At 39.6% G+C, this 19,334-nt stretch overlaps 7 protein-coding genes across 10 annotated transcripts; 4 read left to right on the forward strand and 3 right to left on the reverse strand.

Annotated features, from left to right (window-relative positions):
* Window positions 1-720: 720 nt before the first annotated feature.
* On the forward strand, window positions 721-3,079 carry LOC129740254 (uncharacterized). Its single transcript, XM_055731863.1, has 2 exons — window positions 721-2,011; window positions 2,073-3,079. The coding sequence occupies exon 1, from the start codon at window positions 842-844 to the stop codon at window positions 1,439-1,441; it is 600 nt and encodes a 199-aa protein (XP_055587838.1). The 5' UTR covers window positions 721-841; the 3' UTR covers window positions 1,442-2,011; window positions 2,073-3,079.
* LOC129740246 (evolutionarily conserved signaling intermediate in Toll pathway, mitochondrial) lies at window positions 2,697-4,073 on the reverse strand. Its single transcript, XM_055731857.1, has 2 exons — window positions 3,127-4,073; window positions 2,697-3,059 (listed from the first exon to the last, which is right to left on the reverse strand). Exons 1-2 carry the CDS (start codon window positions 4,016-4,018, stop codon window positions 2,737-2,739), a joined length of 1,215 nt encoding a protein of 404 aa, XP_055587832.1. The 5' UTR covers window positions 4,019-4,073; the 3' UTR covers window positions 2,697-2,736.
* A 127-nt stretch (window positions 4,074-4,200) lies between these two features.
* Window positions 4,201-5,558, forward strand: LOC129740237 (RNA-binding region-containing protein 3). The gene has a single exon (XM_055731850.1). The coding sequence runs from the start codon at window positions 4,222-4,224 to the stop codon at window positions 5,551-5,553; it is 1,332 nt and encodes a 443-aa protein (XP_055587825.1). The 5' UTR covers window positions 4,201-4,221; the 3' UTR covers window positions 5,554-5,558.
* An 83-nt stretch (window positions 5,559-5,641) lies between these two features.
* Window positions 5,642-8,735, forward strand: LOC129740198 (S-phase kinase-associated protein 2). 4 transcript variants are annotated; one of them, XM_055731813.1, is made up of 4 exons: window positions 5,642-5,859; window positions 7,030-8,072; window positions 8,139-8,298; window positions 8,371-8,735. In XM_055731813.1, exons 1-4 carry the CDS (start codon window positions 5,810-5,812, stop codon window positions 8,555-8,557), a joined length of 1,440 nt encoding a protein of 479 aa, XP_055587788.1. In that variant the 5' UTR covers window positions 5,642-5,809; the 3' UTR covers window positions 8,558-8,735. The 4 variants fall into 4 exon arrangements, with proteins under 4 accessions (XP_055587788.1, XP_055587796.1, XP_055587805.1 ...); XM_055731821.1 differs by having other exon boundaries at window positions 5,742-5,859; window positions 7,042-8,072; XM_055731830.1 differs by lacking the exon at window positions 5,642-5,859 and adding an exon at window positions 6,809-6,960.
* A 5-nt stretch (window positions 8,736-8,740) lies between these two features.
* LOC129740229 (protein cereblon-like) lies at window positions 8,741-10,761 on the reverse strand. The gene is made up of 4 exons (XM_055731841.1): window positions 10,521-10,761; window positions 9,572-10,434; window positions 9,259-9,477; window positions 8,741-9,199 (listed from the first exon to the last, which is right to left on the reverse strand). The coding sequence occupies exons 1-4, from the start codon at window positions 10,573-10,575 to the stop codon at window positions 9,005-9,007; spliced, it is 1,332 nt and encodes a 443-aa protein (XP_055587816.1). The 5' UTR covers window positions 10,576-10,761; the 3' UTR covers window positions 8,741-9,004.
* Window positions 10,762-13,893: 3,132 nt separating this feature from the next.
* On the reverse strand, window positions 13,894-16,166 carry LOC129740262 (protein cereblon-like). The gene is made up of 4 exons (XM_055731873.1): window positions 15,589-16,166; window positions 14,843-15,532; window positions 14,558-14,776; window positions 13,894-14,492 (listed from the first exon to the last, which is right to left on the reverse strand). The coding sequence occupies exons 1-4, from the start codon at window positions 16,051-16,053 to the stop codon at window positions 14,148-14,150; spliced, it is 1,719 nt and encodes a 572-aa protein (XP_055587848.1). The 5' UTR covers window positions 16,054-16,166; the 3' UTR covers window positions 13,894-14,147.
* Window positions 16,167-17,218: 1,052 nt separating this feature from the next.
* Window positions 17,219-18,676, forward strand: LOC129740272 (dnaJ homolog subfamily C member 8). Its single transcript, XM_055731885.1, has 2 exons — window positions 17,219-17,375; window positions 17,438-18,676. The coding sequence occupies exons 1-2, from the start codon at window positions 17,226-17,228 to the stop codon at window positions 18,134-18,136; spliced, it is 849 nt and encodes a 282-aa protein (XP_055587860.1). The 5' UTR covers window positions 17,219-17,225; the 3' UTR covers window positions 18,137-18,676.
* The last annotated feature ends 658 nt before the right edge of the window (window positions 18,677-19,334 follow it).

Genomic DNA, 19,334 nt, shown 5'->3' on the forward strand with positions numbered 1-19,334 from the left:
TTTGCCAAGTTAATCGGTTACGTTGTTTCTTTATGAGAAATTATCACAAGGGTGCTAGAAATAAATCAGTCCTGCAAAGAGGAATAATGTTTCCATTAAATTTGTTAGCTGAATAGAGCGCTGTACAACCTCAACTGAAGGATATATGGTTTTAGAGAAATCAGGAAAACAAAATTTTTGCTGGAAGCTTATGGAGCTGTCAAACTTTGAACGCGTTCTTCTCGAAACAGTGATGTTGACCCATTCGCCGTATTCTAAATTCGACACCGAATTGTCCTTGGTCAATGTAAACAGTCGAAATAGCAGCATAAAAAATCAGCATGGATCGAAACAAATTAACGGCGGCCTTCCGATAATTGAATAAGTAAAAAAAACATCAACAAAACTTAATCCAATGTGCTTAAAGAGCAACATCAAGAGCAATCTTGCGCCAAAAAAAGAAGCAATAACTGGCTACCGCAGGGAAAATCGAACATTTCACCAGCTATGCAATTCAATTGTTCAACCAATGCATGTCCTTTGTGTAAAGAAGACTCACCTGAATTTTTAAAAGACTTAAGTATTTCAACTATAAAAACTCATCCAAGTCCGAGGTCATGCAAAATGCTTTCAACGCACATTTCAATCGAAATCATTGATCATCGCTTGGGAAATTCTAATGATTCATTGGAATTCCTGCGCCAAACGGTTTGTGAAGCTGTCACAAAAGCCCTTCTCTAATCCACCTATGCAAGTCTTAATGTCGATAGCTATATGCAGTTTATTACGCGACTAGATTAAGAAAAATCTCATTCGAAACGGAGACTACAATCAGTGGGTGAGAAAAATCTAAACCGACAAGATGTCAACATCAGCGAACAGCAACGAAGAGAGTTACACGATTCTTCTCCTGAACGTGCACACCAACACCTACCTGAGTGCGGGATCCAATAAAAACAGCAACCTTCGGGAAGTAACGCTTGATAGGACATCCGGAAGCAAGCTAAATCCGGCAGCATTCACCCCAGGGAAAATATTGACATACGATGAGCGAAGCATCAAGATGAAAAATATTGCCTACGGTGGGGAAGTGCAGCACTATTGGAACTATGGATCGCAGCATCAGTGGACCCTCATACCGCGTAAATGCTTTTGGTACTATTTTATTGAGCATGAATGCTACCGGGAACCGCTCATTTCAGCAAAGGAATTAAATTCAAAAGAGTTTTCGGTCAGAACGTGGTGCTGTAATAAAGAGAAACCCAGAGAAGGCTTCTGGTCGCTTATTCTACACCCCAGTGGACATTATATACTGGAACAAAGCGTTTCGCACTTCCTGTGCGCATCGGATGACAGCCCGGATGGCGTCCACGTGCGACAATGGTATCCGGACTATCGTGACCAAATATACGAGCTGACAGATGATTCAACTGCATTGATAATATTGCATCAATCGTTGTAACATTTTCAGTGATGATGATATCATCGTCAGGCATTCCCCTGAATATGCATATGCATGCGGCTAGAGCAAAATAATGGTTGTATTAGAGTGGTGCACTACTAGGTAATTGTTTTGAATTAATTAGGTTTAAATAAAAATAAAACAATATAAGTTAATCAAAGTAGGAAAAGCTAGTCGTCAGACTCAAACATGAATTTTTGAAATGTGTTAAAGTTGGATATTTTCAAAGCTTCTGCTTAAAATTACTATGTGTAATTATGTCTCGTAAATATGTATTGTAAAAAAAAACAAAATTTTGCTTCAGTGGAAAACTATAAAATAGATAAAATTTATTCTATTTTAAGTACCTACATATTTGTGAAAAACCCTCTTGGCAATCTTCTATATAGTGCTTTGTTCTGAAACACCCTGCAAATTCTTTCTGTTGGATGGTTGGTCGACATGTTAAGTTATACATTTATGTTGGCAAACAAAACTTGTCGGAGGAGCTTAAAGGAAAGACTCTCTGAACCGACTAATTGGAGGACGTTTCAGTATCTACGGGTGTTGTATGTATGCATAAGTATATATGTATGTTCAAAAATTACTATGCTTTGATTGGGTTTAGTTCGAAGTTTGATTTATTTTTCAGCAAAACTCCATCAATGTCTGGTAATCCGAAAATGACATGCTTTTCACCACCAGTGTTTCTATTGAATGTTCATCGAAACGCTTACCTTTGTTCTGACTCAAGAAAAGATGCAAAACGACGTACCGTAGCCTGTGATCAAAGGCTTGAATCAGCTTATGATGGCAAAGCATTTTCGGACGGCAGATGTTTCAACGGGTCGATTCAGCTCAAAACGATAATCAACGGTCACGATAACTACCAAAAGTGTGATGAAAATAACATGTGGTTGCTGAAACCTGACCGGGAGCAAGGCCAGTTTCAAATTATTCAAATGTGCTATCGGGAACCATTATTCGCAGGAGACCCACGCACAGCTGAGGGCAGTGACGTGTATACATGGATAGAAGGAAATTCGATTGGGACACAAGGATTCTGGAAGTTCGAGAATGCTCCGAATGGGCACTACTTTATTAAGAACGTTAGACATAGAGAATATTTGTACGCGTCCGACTATCGTGAGAAAGGAGTATTTACATTTAGATACTTTTTAGAAGATTGGGAGCACGAGTGGCAGTTAGACGAATATTTTTGGTGGGATTTAATCGAAGCTGATTAGGAGTATAATCCAAGTTTCATTTTTCGTCTATATTACATTTTTTATTATGAGTTTTAATTGAAAAGTTGGCTAGCCTTTAACACCCGCTTCTTCCTTTAATGCATCTTTCGTATCATCTTCGCTTGAAGCGGCAACTTTCAGCCGATCAGGTACGTTGGAGGTGAATTTAAACAGCACCGGCAACTCTCCAAGGCAAGGATTACCATGCTTTTCCAACAACCGCACCCACGACAACAGTGAATCTTTTGTTGACGTTCCCGTGCAGCATATGGCAAAAATTGTGCCATCGTCTTGCTCGTGAATCGATCGTTTGAATCCAATTTTGTTGCGAGGGGTTTCCATCGAATGACTAATACCGATGCCCACAAATGGTATTTTGAGATTCCGAACATCTAGAGAAAATTAAAAATTACAGAAGAATGCTAAATAAAATTAACTAAATTTTTGATCCAAGCTTACCATCAAAATCTTCATCGTCCTTTGGGGCAGGTGGGTTTGATTCGCTTTTTAGCAGAAAGTAGTTGATCGATCGGTTCCTAAGCCATATGACGAAAGGTCCCTCGATAAAAACTGGTTTCTGCTTATGCCTTGCCAGCAATTCCGATTGTTCCGGGCTCTGTCCACTAACGATCCAGGTATGATCTAGAGCCTCGGTTACTTCTTCGCTATTGAGCACGTCGACTCGAGAAAGCAAATCTACTGAACACATTCTTTCCACCGCCAAGCGAGCTAGCTCGAGTGAATCCTCTGGAACAGGATTGGGTAAAAGCCATGGGGAAAGATTTTTGAATTTAGGCATCCAGTACATCATGCGCCAGTACTTGCGGACCGGGTGACCCTTACGACCGAATACGTTTATCAGCATGGTTTCCATCTCGTAATCCGGTATGACACCATTATCTTCCATTTGATCGAGCAGGTCTATGATGACCTGTTGCTGTCGAGGATAGTGCATAAATTCGGCCTGAAAGATGTTGGTTGGTATGAATTTACCCTTGGGCATTACATTGACCAAAGCTTTGTAAACGGCGAGATCTTTCTGGACACCGAATTCTTCCATATGCTTCAGGGCAGCATAAATGAACTCCACATGATTCCTCCGCTGAACGCTACGTGATTCGAACACATTTATCATCTCCAGATAAGTTTTCCTATCTTTTGTGGAAACATGTTCGAATAGTTGTGTTCTCAACATCAACTTTGTATCGGAAGCTGATTTATCTTTCTCAGATCTTTCGTCCTGGTGAGACTCACTGGATTGTTCACTGGATTTCTGAGAACTACATAGTCGAACCGAGGTCCCGGCAAGTAACCGAGATATTGTTCCGAAACGTTGCCTAATTAACATCATTGTCTCTGTAAAAATTATGCTAAACTGGAAGCACGAAAACCTGAAAAGGAGTGCATAAAACATTAAAAGGGGGTAGCCAGAAGTGGAACCACAACAAAACTGATGAAGGCTTCGACTTTTCAGAAAAGTAACGCCCGGTTCTAGAAATTCACCACAAAACAAAACAGCTGTGATCTCGCAAAATAAGATCGTAGCCGGTTCACATGCGTGCAGTTTTGAACACCGGTGCTCTCAGAATGGAACCAAAAATTCAATTGTGTATACGAAACTTCCCCGAAAATTTCAGTGAAAGTGATATCAGTGAGTTTTTAAACTATTTTGGAATAGTACGTCATCGATTTATTCGCCGCCGAAACAAGCTGCAGGTTGTAACGGAAGCACAGGATGAAGTTTTGGGTAGAACTATGTTGAATCGTTTACATCAGTTGAAAATCTTGGATCGCCGGCTGACCGTCGAGTACTATCGAGAACCTAATGTGGAAATCACCGAGCTTCCTCCAGTTCAAACAACGGACCTACAACAACAAACTCAGGAACTGAGTGGCTTCGTTGAGGCTTTACATGCTGTTCATCCAGTTGATTTTACTCAGCCACCGCCCCCTTATTTAAAATATCGATATCCACGACCTACGAGAGAAATTATTGACAGTATATGCGTAGCTCTGGAATCGGTGCCTAAATTCTACACTCAAGTATTACATCTCATGAATCGAATGAACCTTCCGCCACCATTTAATCCTCAGGATATCTCAGATGTAAGGCAAAGCAAAAGCTCTATCACGAAACAAGACGCTAGCCAACAGACCGATGAAACGATGTTTCTGTCTGACGAAGAATCGGAACTAGAATCTGATACAGAACTGTCACAGTTAAAAACCAAAATCATTCAAAAAACAAAAAACCGATTCACGCCTTATCTCCAAGCTGGAAAGGTCCCAAAAGTTCTTAATAATAAGAAACCACCCGAAAAACTTCCTCAACCAACGGCCAATAAACCAAACCTTAAACAGATCAAAATTTCTATCTCGGAAATGCGACGGCAACCAATTGAAAAAACAACCGTGATCGAAAAAGCTGTCGAAATTCTAGAACCTGTGAAACAACCAATTAACGATTCTTCTGTTATAACTGAGAAACAACTCCTCGAGAATCGCATCCCATCTGATCAGCTGTCCGAATTGCCTGTGTTTAAAAACTACACCCCCGGAGAACCGTCCAACCGGCTCTACATTAAAAATCTCGCCAAATCAACCACCGAAGAAGATCTGCGTAACATTTTCCATAGCTTTGCCATAACATCGAACCCGGATCAAGAGATAACCATCAAACTTATGCAGACGGGTCGCATGAAGGGTCAAGCCTTTATCGGCTTCTCATACCACTACGAGGAAGACCTTGATCTGTTGCCGGAGAAACCCATCGAAAAGGCTCGTCGCCTCACCAACGGATACATTCTACGCAACAAACCGATGGTGGTAGTCTACGGCAAAGCAGTGGCAGACACGTCTGAACAAATTGCGCACCAATCAAAATAACACGTCTTCTGCGAAGCATTTTTTCTCCCGTTTTGCGTCTTTGGTCACAAAATCAACAGTTAAATCGGCGTGCGTGAATTGTTTGCTAATTAATTATTCGTCTGTCGAGCGTTGTCGTTGAAGTGCGGTATCCAGTCGCGTAGATGTATGTTAAGTGAAAGCTGCCGTGTTTTTTTGGTTGAAGAATTGATGAACATTCAGTGAGAATAAGATCCAATAGAGGAAAGGCGATATTCATCGTTAACCTGAACAAATTATGAAAAGGAAAACTGAGGACCAGCCCGAGAAGCGTTCCAAATATGCGAGGTATGTACATTTATTTTTAGATATTCATTAATCATAAACTAATGAAATATCTACCACTAGGAAAACAAGGTATCCACCTACCTTTTTTTTAGTTCAAATACAATTATGTATGAACAACATTTTTATATTTGTACGTTGAATTGAAATATATGCCACTCAATCAGCTTTTTGGTACAGATGTTGACTAGTGTAGTTGGATTCATAGTCATTCTGAAGTAAAACTGATTCCTATACTAGATTTAGATTTACAGTTCGTTATAAAATTATCGAATACCAATTCCTTAGTTAACTTACATAACATTTATCCGTTGTAACATGGTAAACACATCCGCTCGACCACTTTTAATAAAATTTTGTGTTAAATCTTAAGACTGATACAATTCCTGAGTATATCAACTCGAAAGCTAATTTAATTTGGTACAATTTTTTCAAGATCGTTTGGAATGTGGAGGACCTTAATTCTCTCTCAAACCATTTACCTTTAGGAAGCATAAAATTGACCCGGATGGATTTTTTTTTCGTATGGCTGGCTTGTTCAAACTAGAGAGGATAGGAGTAGAAGGAGAAAACAAATAAAAAATGTTGCAATAACAATAAATTATCAACTTTGAACTGCTATGCTAACAGGTTTATTCATTACCCTGTAAAACAATTATGCTGTACAATGCAAGCGTTTATTTGTCCAGCACTGTTACACCATGCTCGAAATATTTGCATTCAAACAAAACTATTTTTGTAAGAATTCCACTTCTTACAGAATCATAATTTCTGAACTTTTAGAAATACGTGGAAATACTGTAATTATAGCTCAACATTTTCGGACAGATCTGAATTTGAAAAACAATGAACCGCTCTATGCCAATGCAAATTCACCATCAAAGACAGCGTTACGCTTTCATGCCCTATATGGTGAATATGAGCGAAACGGGCGCCTTTGTGTTCTTTGCGCGATCCCGCTGCTGCATCACATGTAAATGTCATATCAGCCTCGAATCAAGCGAATTTCTTTCTCGGCGCCATTAATTTTCATCTGCAATTTTCTTGTAAAACAAGTGGAAATACATTTACCTAGAAGTGGTATCTAGTAGTCTGTATACTATTGTGAGTGACCTATCAAAAATTCCTTCATTGAAGTTAATTAATCTACCTGTTATTTAATTTAACCTGCAGAACATATTTCAGCAAGCTGCTCGGATTCGACATCAGTAATGAGCTGTGTATACACTTCCTGAAGAGAAGCTTCGGACAACAGGATTGCTTACCATCGCTGGGATTGGCGGTACTTAATCAACAAGACGATAATCCCACCCCATTAGTCAAACTGGATAACCCACCTTCGATCGGAATGTCGTCTAGCGGTGCCAGTAGCAGTAGCAAAGGACGCAGTCCCCTGGCCATCGTATCCAATCAAGGGAACAGTAGCAACATAGTGCAAAATTCAACAGGGCCAGTAGCGCAGCTTCCTACGATGGCCAGCGTTGGTCTGCAAGATCCAGTCAATCTACGGAAATACTACAGTATTGTAAACGACGAACGGTTCTTTCTGTATAGGAAACGCAGCACCAAGCACAACACGGGGGAAGATTTCTTTTCCCGTTTATCAGACGAAATGATCCTACAGATCTTTCGGTGGCTTCCGAAAAAGGCCCTGCTTCGCTGCAGCCAGGTTTCTAAACGACTCAACCGGGTCTCACGCGACGAAACTCTCTGGACTAGGCTGGACCTGTCCTGTAAAGCATTGCGTGAGGGTGCCCTGGGACATGTGCTGAATCGAGGGACAGTCATACTTCGGCTAGCACAGGCACATGTGACTGATCCAATCTTTCTACCCTGTAATGTCGAACCGACTTTCGAGTCGAAGGTTCAATTTCTTGATTTAAGTATGTGTTCCATCGATCGTCAAACGCTACAAGAGTTGCTGTCCTGCTGTCGGTCGCTGCGGAAACTAAGCCTCGAAAATGTTCCGATCGACGGAGGGTGCTGCCAGGAGATAGCCGACAATGAAAATCTCGAAGCACTAAACCTTACTATGGCAGAAGGGTTGGATGCTTTCAGTTTGACCCTGCTGTTGAAGAAGCTGACCAAACTTCACAGTCTCAACATCAGCTGGACATCGCTATCGCGGCAAGCCGTCGAGGCGGTCGTTAACCACGTGACTCCCAATTTGCTCCGGCTGAACATCGCCGGCTGCCGGAGCACACTGACAGATGCTGGTAGGTTTAATTTGACTAGTTTTTCATGTTGACGGGTTAATTTCTGTTTTTTAATTGCAATTTCAGCCCTTGACAAACTGATTGTTCGCTGTCCTGGTTTGCTAGAGCTAGATCTCTCCGACTGTACCCAGCTTACCTCCGAATGTATCGGTATGGTGTGCAAACTGAGAAAGCTCGAGTACCTATCATTGTCTCGTTGTTACAACATTCACGTTACAGCTTATTTGTAAGTATTTTTGTAGCTAAGTACTCGAGTCTAATGAAGCGGATAAACGGATTGTTTATTTCTTTACTCCAGGCAACTTAGTGAACTACACTCTCTACTCTTCCTGGACGTGTTCGGTCTGCTATCGGAGCAAGCGATCGTGATGTTGCAGACTTCCTTTCCGGGAGTTGGTATCAACAAGTTCATGCACAGTTCGGTGGCCCGACCAACCGTTGGCACTAGACGTACGTCCATCTGGGGGCTACGGACGCGGGACTAATTTATCTTCAATCGTCATCTACTCTATAGTCAGCCATTGTCAAACATCTTTCTGTGGATTACAACCAGGGCTACAAAAATCTCAAACCACACATGAAGATCGATTCAGATTCTACTATTTCAATAGTGTTAAGTTGTTGAGATAGTGAATATCACGACGAGAGAATATAACAGCTAAAAGCAGTTAACTAAAATGGTTTATTTTACTTTTCATTATTTCTATGGTAAAAGCTAAATAGCACGTACAATTCACGAGTAGAGAAATGTAAAAATATCTTGCGTAATTCCGTAAAATTCAACCAGTCTATCAATTCTCTCGTTCAGTCTCTGCTACCGATTCTATGTTAGCCAACTTGCTAAATATGGTGTACTGATCTAGAAGTTCTTCTAGAAAATCTTCCAAGAGTTGCGTTTACAACATTCATTCTAGATTGACCCTATCGATCATCTAAATGTTAGCTGTGCTTGTAAGTGTTCTAGCTTTGTTGCTACCGGTTTCCCTCGGTAGCTCATTGTCCTCCAATCTGCGATCCGAAGCTACCCGAATACTCTTGCCGCAGAGCCCGTAGAATTTCTTTGGTTTGTAACCACGCCTGGTGGCAATGAATTTCCAACCCACATGATTATTACATGCGTTACAAATCTGAAAGTGCAAAAATTGATTATTTACCACTTTTTTAACTACAGCATTTCGCGACTCACCGCAATCTGCCACGAGTAGCCCGGGAACCAGCTGAAATCGGTCGACGGTTTGGTTGAGGTGCGAACAGTCCGCACCACCGTCCGATACACGGTCAGCGTTTCGTGCACAAAACCGGACGGATTGCAGTAGCTGCTGCTGACGCCCTGTTTGGACATCGCAAACATATCCGCGTAGTTAGCAATCCGCCGATCACATTTTTTGCAGCAAAACGCACATGTCTACATGGAATCATCAGTTGGAAAACGTTTTGAACAAAAAACCAATTTTAAAATTTTAGTGAAAAATCAAATGATATTCAGCAGCGATACTTACATAGTCCAGAATATTATTGACCAACAACATCCTGGAGAGCACTGAATTCGAGAAAAACAGCTCCTTTCGGTCGGTTTCACTCAGCGGAATGTTTCGAGCCAACCAAAAGGAAAGCATCACGGGGTCGGCCGTGGGGACGGATTCGATCCGCAAAAACTCCAAAAATCTTCGAACCTTGAAAAGCACCTCGTTCGAACCGTACTGGTCGTACACAAATTTGGGCCAAACGCTGGACTGGGCTGCGAGTAGTCGGTTTCGGGATAGGTTGTTGATTCTGGCAACGTTGGTAACGCAGAACGTCGTCAGTGGATCAGCCAAAAGCACTTCGGGAAGAATTTTTACCTCAGCGTAGTACTGGGCACGACCCTCCCGTTGGACTGATCGGGTGAGAGCTCCATCAGTTTGCGGAACCAGTTCGAACCGTTGTCGAGCTAGGGTTTTCAGGACAATTGATGATTCACGAATATTTTTTTCACAAACCTGGCAAACGACTCCGAATATGCGTTTTTTATGTGGGTGCTCCCAAAATACTAAACCTATCAGGGCGCTTTCGCTGTGGCCATCGAATTCCAGCAGATTGTTGGTCAAAATCAACGGAATCGTTTCACCCGGATACACTATGGAATGATGCCCATTGATTGGGATTCTGTGAACGGAGCCAGGTTCGAAGAGTTCAGAGCTTTCGACCCTCTCCAGTTTACCTAGATAGGTATGTTCCGAGGGAAGTTGAATGTTGTAGGTGAGTTTGAATCTAGCCCGAAGACCCTCTGTTCCCGCACTAGATGGTCCTGAAAGGATGCGATCTGCTTGCAAAGGGTCATCGTGAAGTGAGACACGGTTGACCAGTTCAACGTTTTCGTCATCTTTTTTTTTTGTTGGTAGACGGTGAAAAATGTAATTGCGTGTTATTTCCAGCGTGTGTTTTAAGATATTATTTCTGCATACAGACCTTCACGATGCCAGCACTTGAATTTGATATTTGAGTATATTTGTCGAAAACACATTTTTGATTCCCTTAGTGTGCCGATCGCACTTTTTGTTAAATTCCTTAGACCATTTTTGTACAATGATGGAAACAAATTACTTCAGCTGACCCATTCGTCCAATCCTCACAGCAAAATTTCGATATTCAAAAGTTCAAGCATTTTTCTAGGGTTACCATGGTTGCATCGTTTTATCATCAAACAAAAAATCGTTTAATTAACGACTGTTAAGTCTATATTATTTTAAACTAAAAATATTTAAGTGTAAAAATCTTACTTCAAAACTTAAGCCACTGATCTTAAGCTCTGCACTAAGAAACTTGATGAGTATCGAAGTAGGGTCAAGTGGGGTAATTATGAACACGGGGTAATTCCGAACAAGTGCCATACGCGCTGCTGTGGGAGATGAATGAACACAAAAAGTTCCAAAAGTGGTAGTTTAACATCCGATTGATAGCTGTAAGGTGTTTCCGATTTTTTTTTCAAATCATAATGATATCATTTCAGATGTTTTAAAAAACCATTACCTCGTGAAACGGAATTCGTTTTGGACAGTGTTTAATGTTTTGAATATCTGATCATAGGAAATCCACCTGGGATGTTGTTATCACATGTTTTACATCCAGTTTATGATGCTCTGTCTGGATTTTGAAGAAATTTTGAAAAAAATTATTCGCACTTATTCACAGATGCGTGTTCATATTTACCTCATAGTTTTCGTCCTATGGGGTAATTATGAACACATCTTCTTATACATTTCCTGATATTTCTAATGCTTTTTAATGGTCAAATGATTTATTCATCAACTTAGGGGGCCATTCACTAATTACCCAAGCATTTCCAGACCTCTTTCCCCCTCCCTCCCCTTCTAAGAAATTTCTTATAAAACTACCCCTCCCCCCTTCTGTAAGATCTTAACACATTAACGACCGTGAAGAAATTTTAGCCGGAAAACATCAAAACTCGGCATTCTATATCACAGAATCCACTTGACCAAAATCAATAACTTTCATATTAAAATTAGGTCCGCAATGTGTTAAGTTTTGAATTTTTGATAAATTGTTTTTTTTTCTAAAATTGAGATTCGGATTTAGAAAAAAAGCTATGCCGGTTCTTTTCAGTCTTTGCAAAAAACTTTTGAACCCCATCTTTTTAAAACTGGAAATAAAATTTCAAAAGTGGAAAAAAGTGAATAAAACAGAAATTTTGAAAAAGCTCAATCCGTAACCAAACTTAAACAAGTCTTAATTTTGTTAAAATAAATAGTGAGAAAAACTAGCTTTTCGTTGATAGAAATAAGGCAGTCAAAAGTTTTACCGGTAATACCAAAACCGAAAACCTGTATCCCAGGAATAGTTCTCTAATACCGAATACAGGTTTTACGTGCTTCCAAAACCAGGTTTTTAGATAATTGGTAAACATTAAGGTTATAAACCAGACTTGAAGAAATGTTTAATTAGACTTAAAATTAAATCCACCATTTCTTTACAAAAGGTTTGCTGATCGAGCTTTTATTCATAACTGTGTGAAATTTAACATTATTATGAACCTTAAATCTCTGTGGTCAACAGTAAAATATATGAAAAACTTTGATAAATTTAATTGTTTAATAAGTCCACAAAGCAAAGATCAATTTTCCTGTATGTTTGAACAACGTGCTGCTATTCAGAACAGAAAATAATAATTGTTTATATGTTATATTCGGATATCAAATATCTAAAATCTATTTTCTTGCAGTCTAATTGTTTACTTAGATACTTTTTTCAATGTTAATTCAAGCCTACCCATTTTCTGATACCTGATAGATACTTTTTTCAATGTTAATTTGTTCGAATATTTGTTTTTAATTTGGTGCAAAATAAACATCTTTTGGTTGAAGATTTTCTCTTTCAGTTTGTTGAAGAAAACTTCGGTAGTACTTCAATTTTTTTTTTTTTTTGAAAGAATAGAGCTATTTATGTGAAATTTCATACAGGTGATAAAAAAATTTATAAGTGTCAATATTTTCCAAAACAGTCGATCATATAGAACTGACAAGAATTGTAAAAAATGACTGTTCACTGATCCAAGAAGATTTCAATGAGTGTTTTTGTGTAACAACCCTTTAAAAATATTTTCGAATTTCCTGTATATGTATAGGTTGCAATTTTATCACATTTTATGATACTTCGCACGTACGTGAAAAGCCTAGCCCACGACATTTTGGTGAAGACTTGATGTTTGCTGCGCAGGACATTTTAAACGGATGTAAAAACTATCGAGTAGCCTTACTCGTCTAAAATGTCACACATATGGAGAGGTCCTATCAAATAAAATGTTCTGTAAAGTCATAAAGAAATGGAAAAAAAGAATCCAACCAAAACGTAAAAGGTGCAACAAAAAAATTGAACTCTTGAAACAAAAGATAGGAAAATATCATTTAGAAAGAACATAGCTATTTTTCTATTGTTTTACATCTTAATTTTGATTACATTTGTTTATTTTGCAAGTTTTATACATGAATATGATTGAGTTTTAATAAAATAACCCATTTTCTTGTTACTGCTAATAATTTTCATTATTTGGTGTTGAATTGAGATTTCCTGTCACCATATAAATCATATTGGACAAGTCTCGGGGTAAATATGAACATATTCCGGGGTAATTATGAACAGAGTTTGGGGTAATTATGAACATAATTTTTTAAGTAAAAAATCACCATACACTGCTTACTATGGATAAATGTAACGTATAACTGCTGTTACTTTTCAAAAATTTTAAACCAAGTTCGTAATCCGTGTTCATAATTACCCCCTAGAGAGTGGGGTAAATATGAACAGACGGGGTAATTATGAACAGACGTCCCAAGGACAGAGGTTGCGACCAAAAAAACAAAAGTTGTTCTACAGAATTATTAAGAGCACGGAAACTTTCATTGATGGTAGTTTTTCAGAGTTTGTGATAAGAAATTAACATATGGTGGCCGTAAGTGTGCCAAATGAAGAAATTTTGTTCATAATTACCCCACCTAGCCCTACCTATATGTTTCCTCATGGTCACTCTAGACATTTGAAGGTAGACGCTTCTATTTTTGACAAAGAATAGTCATGATAGGATAAAACACGATTATCTATTAAAAATTCAACAAAAGAAATAAGTTAAGTTTAACATTTTCATAAATATAATTTGTTCAATTTACAACCAATGATCCATTTACCTCGAATTTGTAGCCTACAATGTTTTGTTTCAAGTGCGCATGTCCCCTGTGACGTCGTCCAACGAGCGACTACATACGAACTGTTGAGGCCAAATTAAACTAAAATTCTACATCGGCAAATGAACAACCTTATACGAGAAGGGTAATGTGAGCGAAAAAAGTTTACGTTTATTTGAAAAATCAATCATCACATGGATAAGTCGATATATTACATGTATTCTTTAGCTCAAGAAGACTGGTTCTCTATTACATATTGAGAGAAGCGAAAACAACGAAAAAACTATAATAGATTAACTTTAAATAATATGCAACGTATTTATACTGACAGTACTCCAGGCTTTCTGTCTAAATAGAAAAACGACACCAACTACTACCTGCTCTACATCGCATTGTGAAATCAATCTTCGTCCTCTTCATCACTATTGTCCCAGACGTCGTCTCCGGCCATAGCTGCAACTGCGAGCACGTCCATCACCCGCATTCCAACTATTTCGATGTCACTAGTGCTGTCATCGGAATCTACGCCGGCCATCGCACTGGCTTCGGCATCGTTGGTACGTTCCGAACGCCTTACACCCATTTCCTCATCTTCATCAGCTCCCTCGTTAGCCGATGTGGATGCGACTGGAACAGATTTCACCTTGATGTTACTGCCAGTTAAACCGTAGAAACTTTTGGGTAGGTAGTTTTTCTTGGTGGCCACAAATTTCCAACCCAAATGCTGCCGACAATTGGTGCAAAGCTGAAGCGAAAGAATAAGGTTTCACACAAATTTACTTTAAACGGAGGCTTAAACAAAACTCTCACCGTTATTTGCCATGAGTAACCAGGGAACCAACTGAATTCGGTTGACGGCCGATCTACGTTGAAGGTGGAGTCATCTTTTGTCTTGTAGATGGTTAGCGTTTCATGCACAAATCCTTGGGGGTTACAATAGCTTGTCTGAATGCCCTGCTTGCTCATAGCGAACAGATCATTGTAACTGCCGATCTCGTTTTCGCATCGTTTGCATACAAAATAGCACATCTGAAAAGAACAAAATGAAGCAATAGTAAACATGCTCAACTGATAAATTTTTTAACCAATATTTACGTTATCAAGTGACTTGTTGATCACCAACATTCGACTAATCACGGCATCCTCTTGGTAGATCAGCTTCCGATCTTTTTCGTCCAGCGAAACATTCCGCGCCAGCCAGAATGATAGCTTCACAGGATCATTTGGCACCGAAGTTATGTTAAGCAACGCCAGGTAGCGTTCGACTTTGGCGAGGATTTGCTCAGTGCCGTACTGATCGTATACGAACTTAGGCCATACCATCCCATGCGAAAAATGAGCCCTCAATCGATTCGAGTACATTTTGTTGTTGCAAATCGCAAGCCGTTTCATATGATTAGAACAGTTGCTTAACAGTGGATCTGGCAGTAAGATTTCGGGTAGAATCAGTACGTCAGCTCGCAGCCCGGATAGATGCCGTACCGTGTGGAATCGCTGCTGCGCAATTGCTTTCAGAACAATCGTACCGCGAGCATCGCTTTCGCCACGCTCGAACACTTGGCAGGTTACACCGTATACGAAATGTCTCGGGAAGGTACAACGGAATACCAGAGCAAACTTGACCCCGTCCGATGGATCATTACAGTTAAGGGTGGAATCGTTGATTATCATCGGTACAATTTCCCCAGGAAATACTATAGAGGTATGCGTCCAAACCGGAAGACGATACACCTTGCCGGGTTCCAAGTAGTCTACTCCTTCTACTCGCTCTAGTTTGCCGAGATACTGTAAAAAGAAATTATTTATAATCGCTCGATAATGTATTCGTAGGATTGGCTCACGGTATGTTCCGTCGGAAGTTCCGTGTTGTAGATTTCGGCAGTTGTTGATTGGTGCTGTTCGCGGCTGGTAATGTAATCGTCAAACAGTCGATCAGCATCGGAATCATCCAGGCCATTTTCCGAAGAATTACTGCTAAACGACCTGTCTCCACTGGCAGTACTGGCCAGTTCTTCAGCTTCTTCTTCATCTTCATTGGCATTCATTACCACATCCACGGGTTCATTTACTTCCGGCGCTAGAAGGTTTTCAGCCATAGGTGCCGCGTCCTGGTCCGAACTATCCGGATCTTCATCTTCGGGATCGTGATGAATCGAGGCCTGCACCAAACGCATTCGTCTCATTCTTTGCTGGTGCTGCTCATTGCTTTCAGCTGGATCCTGCTGCTCGGCGCTGGCAAGCGAAGATTCCTGAGGATTCGATTCATTCTCTGGTACATGCCCCTCGGGAAGTTCTTCGTTTTCCATCCCTGTACCGAGAAAACTTGACTGGATTTTGAGAAAAAAAAATTGAGCGTTGATAAAGAAAAGCACTTTTTCACCGTTTGTTGACAAAATTTGTTTTGATCCAAATCTAGCGTAACATTTCATAAGGGCGAAACTAGCAGTTAGCTCGAAACGAGAAAAACGAGTTTGAAATTTCGGAACATCTAATCAAATCCTATTTAAAAAATCGACCACTTTTTGTTCAACAAATTCAATAAAAGGGGATTATATTCACTTATTGTTCGTTGGTTATCAAAATCTTTAACTTTTTTCACTAATTTTCAGAGATTTCCGAGTTTCGTCTTTTTTTGTTTTCGATTTCAGTTACGCCTGCAAGTTTCGCCCAATTGATCGGCCGTTTTTGTTTTGGTTTTGAAGTTTCGCCCATTGGTCCAACACGCAAAAACTAATTAGGCCGTTTTGTCACACACGGTCAACTCAGTTACGCCTATTGGCCCTACACGAATAGAAAAATTCACCCCATTTTTAATAGGCGTAACTTCACGTTCCAACAAAAATGCATCAACAGGAAGTTTCGCCCAATTGAATTTTATTAATTTTTTGAAAGTTTTAAGTGATTTTAAGATGAAACCGCGTTAATAAGGTAAAGTGCAACCGCGTACATCCGGAATGACCGTTAACTCGATTTGTTTACATTTGGCAGTTTCGCCCTTTTTAAATGTTACGCTAGAAATGCTCGCAATCGCTAGGGCTGCCAGTAAATTTTTGAAAATATGAAAAACGTGCATGCAGTTTGAAATCGTAACACTGTGACTGTTGACCTTAAAAATTTTCACAAAAAGTGATTTTAATTTCCCAAGTAACCATTAATTAATGGTAAAGTGCACCGATCCAAACTGAACCAAAACGTATACGTTGAATGCACTTTTTTTTTTTAATAAAACGTCAATGGTTTGATATCTCAAGCAAAATTTTAATTTCATTTTTTTTACCATTACTTGTTCAAGTCGGAATACAAATTGGAAAGCGTTTTTTTTACTTTGGATTTTAACGATTTTAACACTGTCGTGTTATTCTCATCTTCATTCTTGGAAAGGCATTTGTTTTCCAACTCTGCGTCACGCACTGTAATTTTGTTGACCTGATGATGGTGGCGAAAGTTTTGACGGCACGTTCCCGTCATCAAAATTTCAATGATTGTTTTGGTTAGGATTTTGCATCCAAACAGGACGCGATTTTTCTTCGCAACTCAATTCCGGATTTTACCCGGAAATCAAGCATTCTCGTTCGAAATGGCTCATGGATCCGGCAGCGAGGAACGTTTCGATGACTTCTACACCGAGGTAGGTGCAATTAACTTGAGTTTAGTGGATCTATTCGACCCAAGTTGCTTTGTTGTTTTCAGATAAAAGAGATCGAAAAGCGCGATTCAGTGCTGACTTCCAAGCAGCAAATCGAGAGATTGCTCCGGCCCGGAGCAACTTATTTCAATTTGAATCCTTTTGAGGTGCTCCAATTGGACCCGGAGACGCCGATCGAGCAGATCAAAAAAAGATATCGAACACTGTCAATTTTGGTTCATCCGGATAAGAATCAAGACAATTCGGAACGGGCCCAACAAGCTTTCGAAGTTGTCAACAAAGCTTGGAAGACGTTGGAAAACGAGGTAGCTAGAAAGCGATGTCTGGAAGTTTACCAGGAGGCAAAAGAACGTACTGATCAGATGATCTTGGAGAAGCGGAAAAAGCTACGTAAGGAAGGCAAACATGAAGCTGTGCCCGAGGACGATCCAGATAAATACAAACATGCCGTTTATGTAATGGTAATGAAGCTTTTTGCCGATATGGAACGTCGTCGGCAGCAGCAGGACTCCCGTGACCAAGAGGAGCGCAAACGAAAACGGGAGCAGGAAATCGAAGAGGAAGAGGATCGGAAATATCAACAGGAGTGGCAGAAAAACTTTGAGGAATCTCGGCAGAATCGGGTTAATAGTTGGCAAAACTTCCAGGCCAGTGCCTCAACTTCATCGAGCAAACCGAAAAAGTCGAAAAAACCTAAATATGCCTCCTTCAATCCGCCCAAAATCAAACCCGAATCACGATAATCAAATTCCAGAATGTTTTTGGAAAAAATCACAATATTTTTTTTCCTTTCATTCCTTTCTGTTCTCCAACGAATATTTAGCTGTAAAGCATCCTTATTTTCCTGGAGCTGGACATTTGTCGACAAAAACAAACAAGCTCTTAAAAAAACATTCAAATTTTATTTCATGCCTATACACTAAACGCAGATTTATAGTGCTCTACAATAGATATAACAAAAAAACGGCTACACGAGAAATAGTTGAAAAACCGATGCATTTTTCTGTTCGCACTAAGAAATTAGAAGTAGAAAAAAGATGCTACGGAAAGATTTTTACGGTTTTTATTTACATTATTTCTTTGTCTTGTAACCCCTGCCATCTTGGGTTAGAACATAAAACCAACAGCATACTTTATTTCCGGGAAGTTGATATCGCGAAAATATGTGCAAACTACACAACTTTTAAACATTGATCGTAAGATACAGTAGACTCGGACTGAACGATCTAAACGTAGGGGATGGAATAGAACTTAACAATAAAGATATACTACTGAATATTGTATAAAAAACGGAGTTGTTCTTTTTCGGTTCTTCGAATTGTTGGGGTTGTCTCGTGTTCCGGTCGATTGGAGTATCTCTGTAGATAGATACTTGCTCCCTAATCCTATACCCAACGGACCCGTATTTGTATCTCGCCGACCTTCTATTCGTTACCTCCGATAAACGTTTTCAGCGTACCATACATTGGCAAAATTTTGCGCAAAAAGATAGCTTTCAATCGATGAGGATCGATTTTGTGTAAAATTTTTGTAAGTCTAGCTGACGAGCTGAAATTATATACGCGATACTCAAGAGTAAACTTCATACAGGAACACTCTCGCTTACATTCTTTAAGTCGTCAACAAGAAGCACCCTTTTTCAACACCAGATAGCAATTAATTCAGGGGTTTGAACAGTCGTCCCATATATGTGTACATTCAAAGCCAAAACGTTTAATTATTCCACGCGAGTATTTCAATTTTGAACACCGTGTATATACATATTTCAGGACAGGACTAACATTAAATAAAAATTAATATAAACTCTAGAGTCTAGAGCATTCGGGGGTCTGTAATAGTAAAATTTAGGCCATTAGGCCCGAGGACCATGAGGTTTTTGAATCCTAAAGAACCCTGGATAAATGCAAGCATTTTTTAACTTAAATGTACATAAAGAAACCA

This window comes from Uranotaenia lowii, chromosome 1 (genome assembly GCF_029784155.1).
Source record: "Uranotaenia lowii strain MFRU-FL chromosome 1, ASM2978415v1, whole genome shotgun sequence".
Classification (NCBI taxonomy): domain Eukaryota; kingdom Metazoa; phylum Arthropoda; class Insecta; order Diptera; family Culicidae; genus Uranotaenia; species Uranotaenia lowii.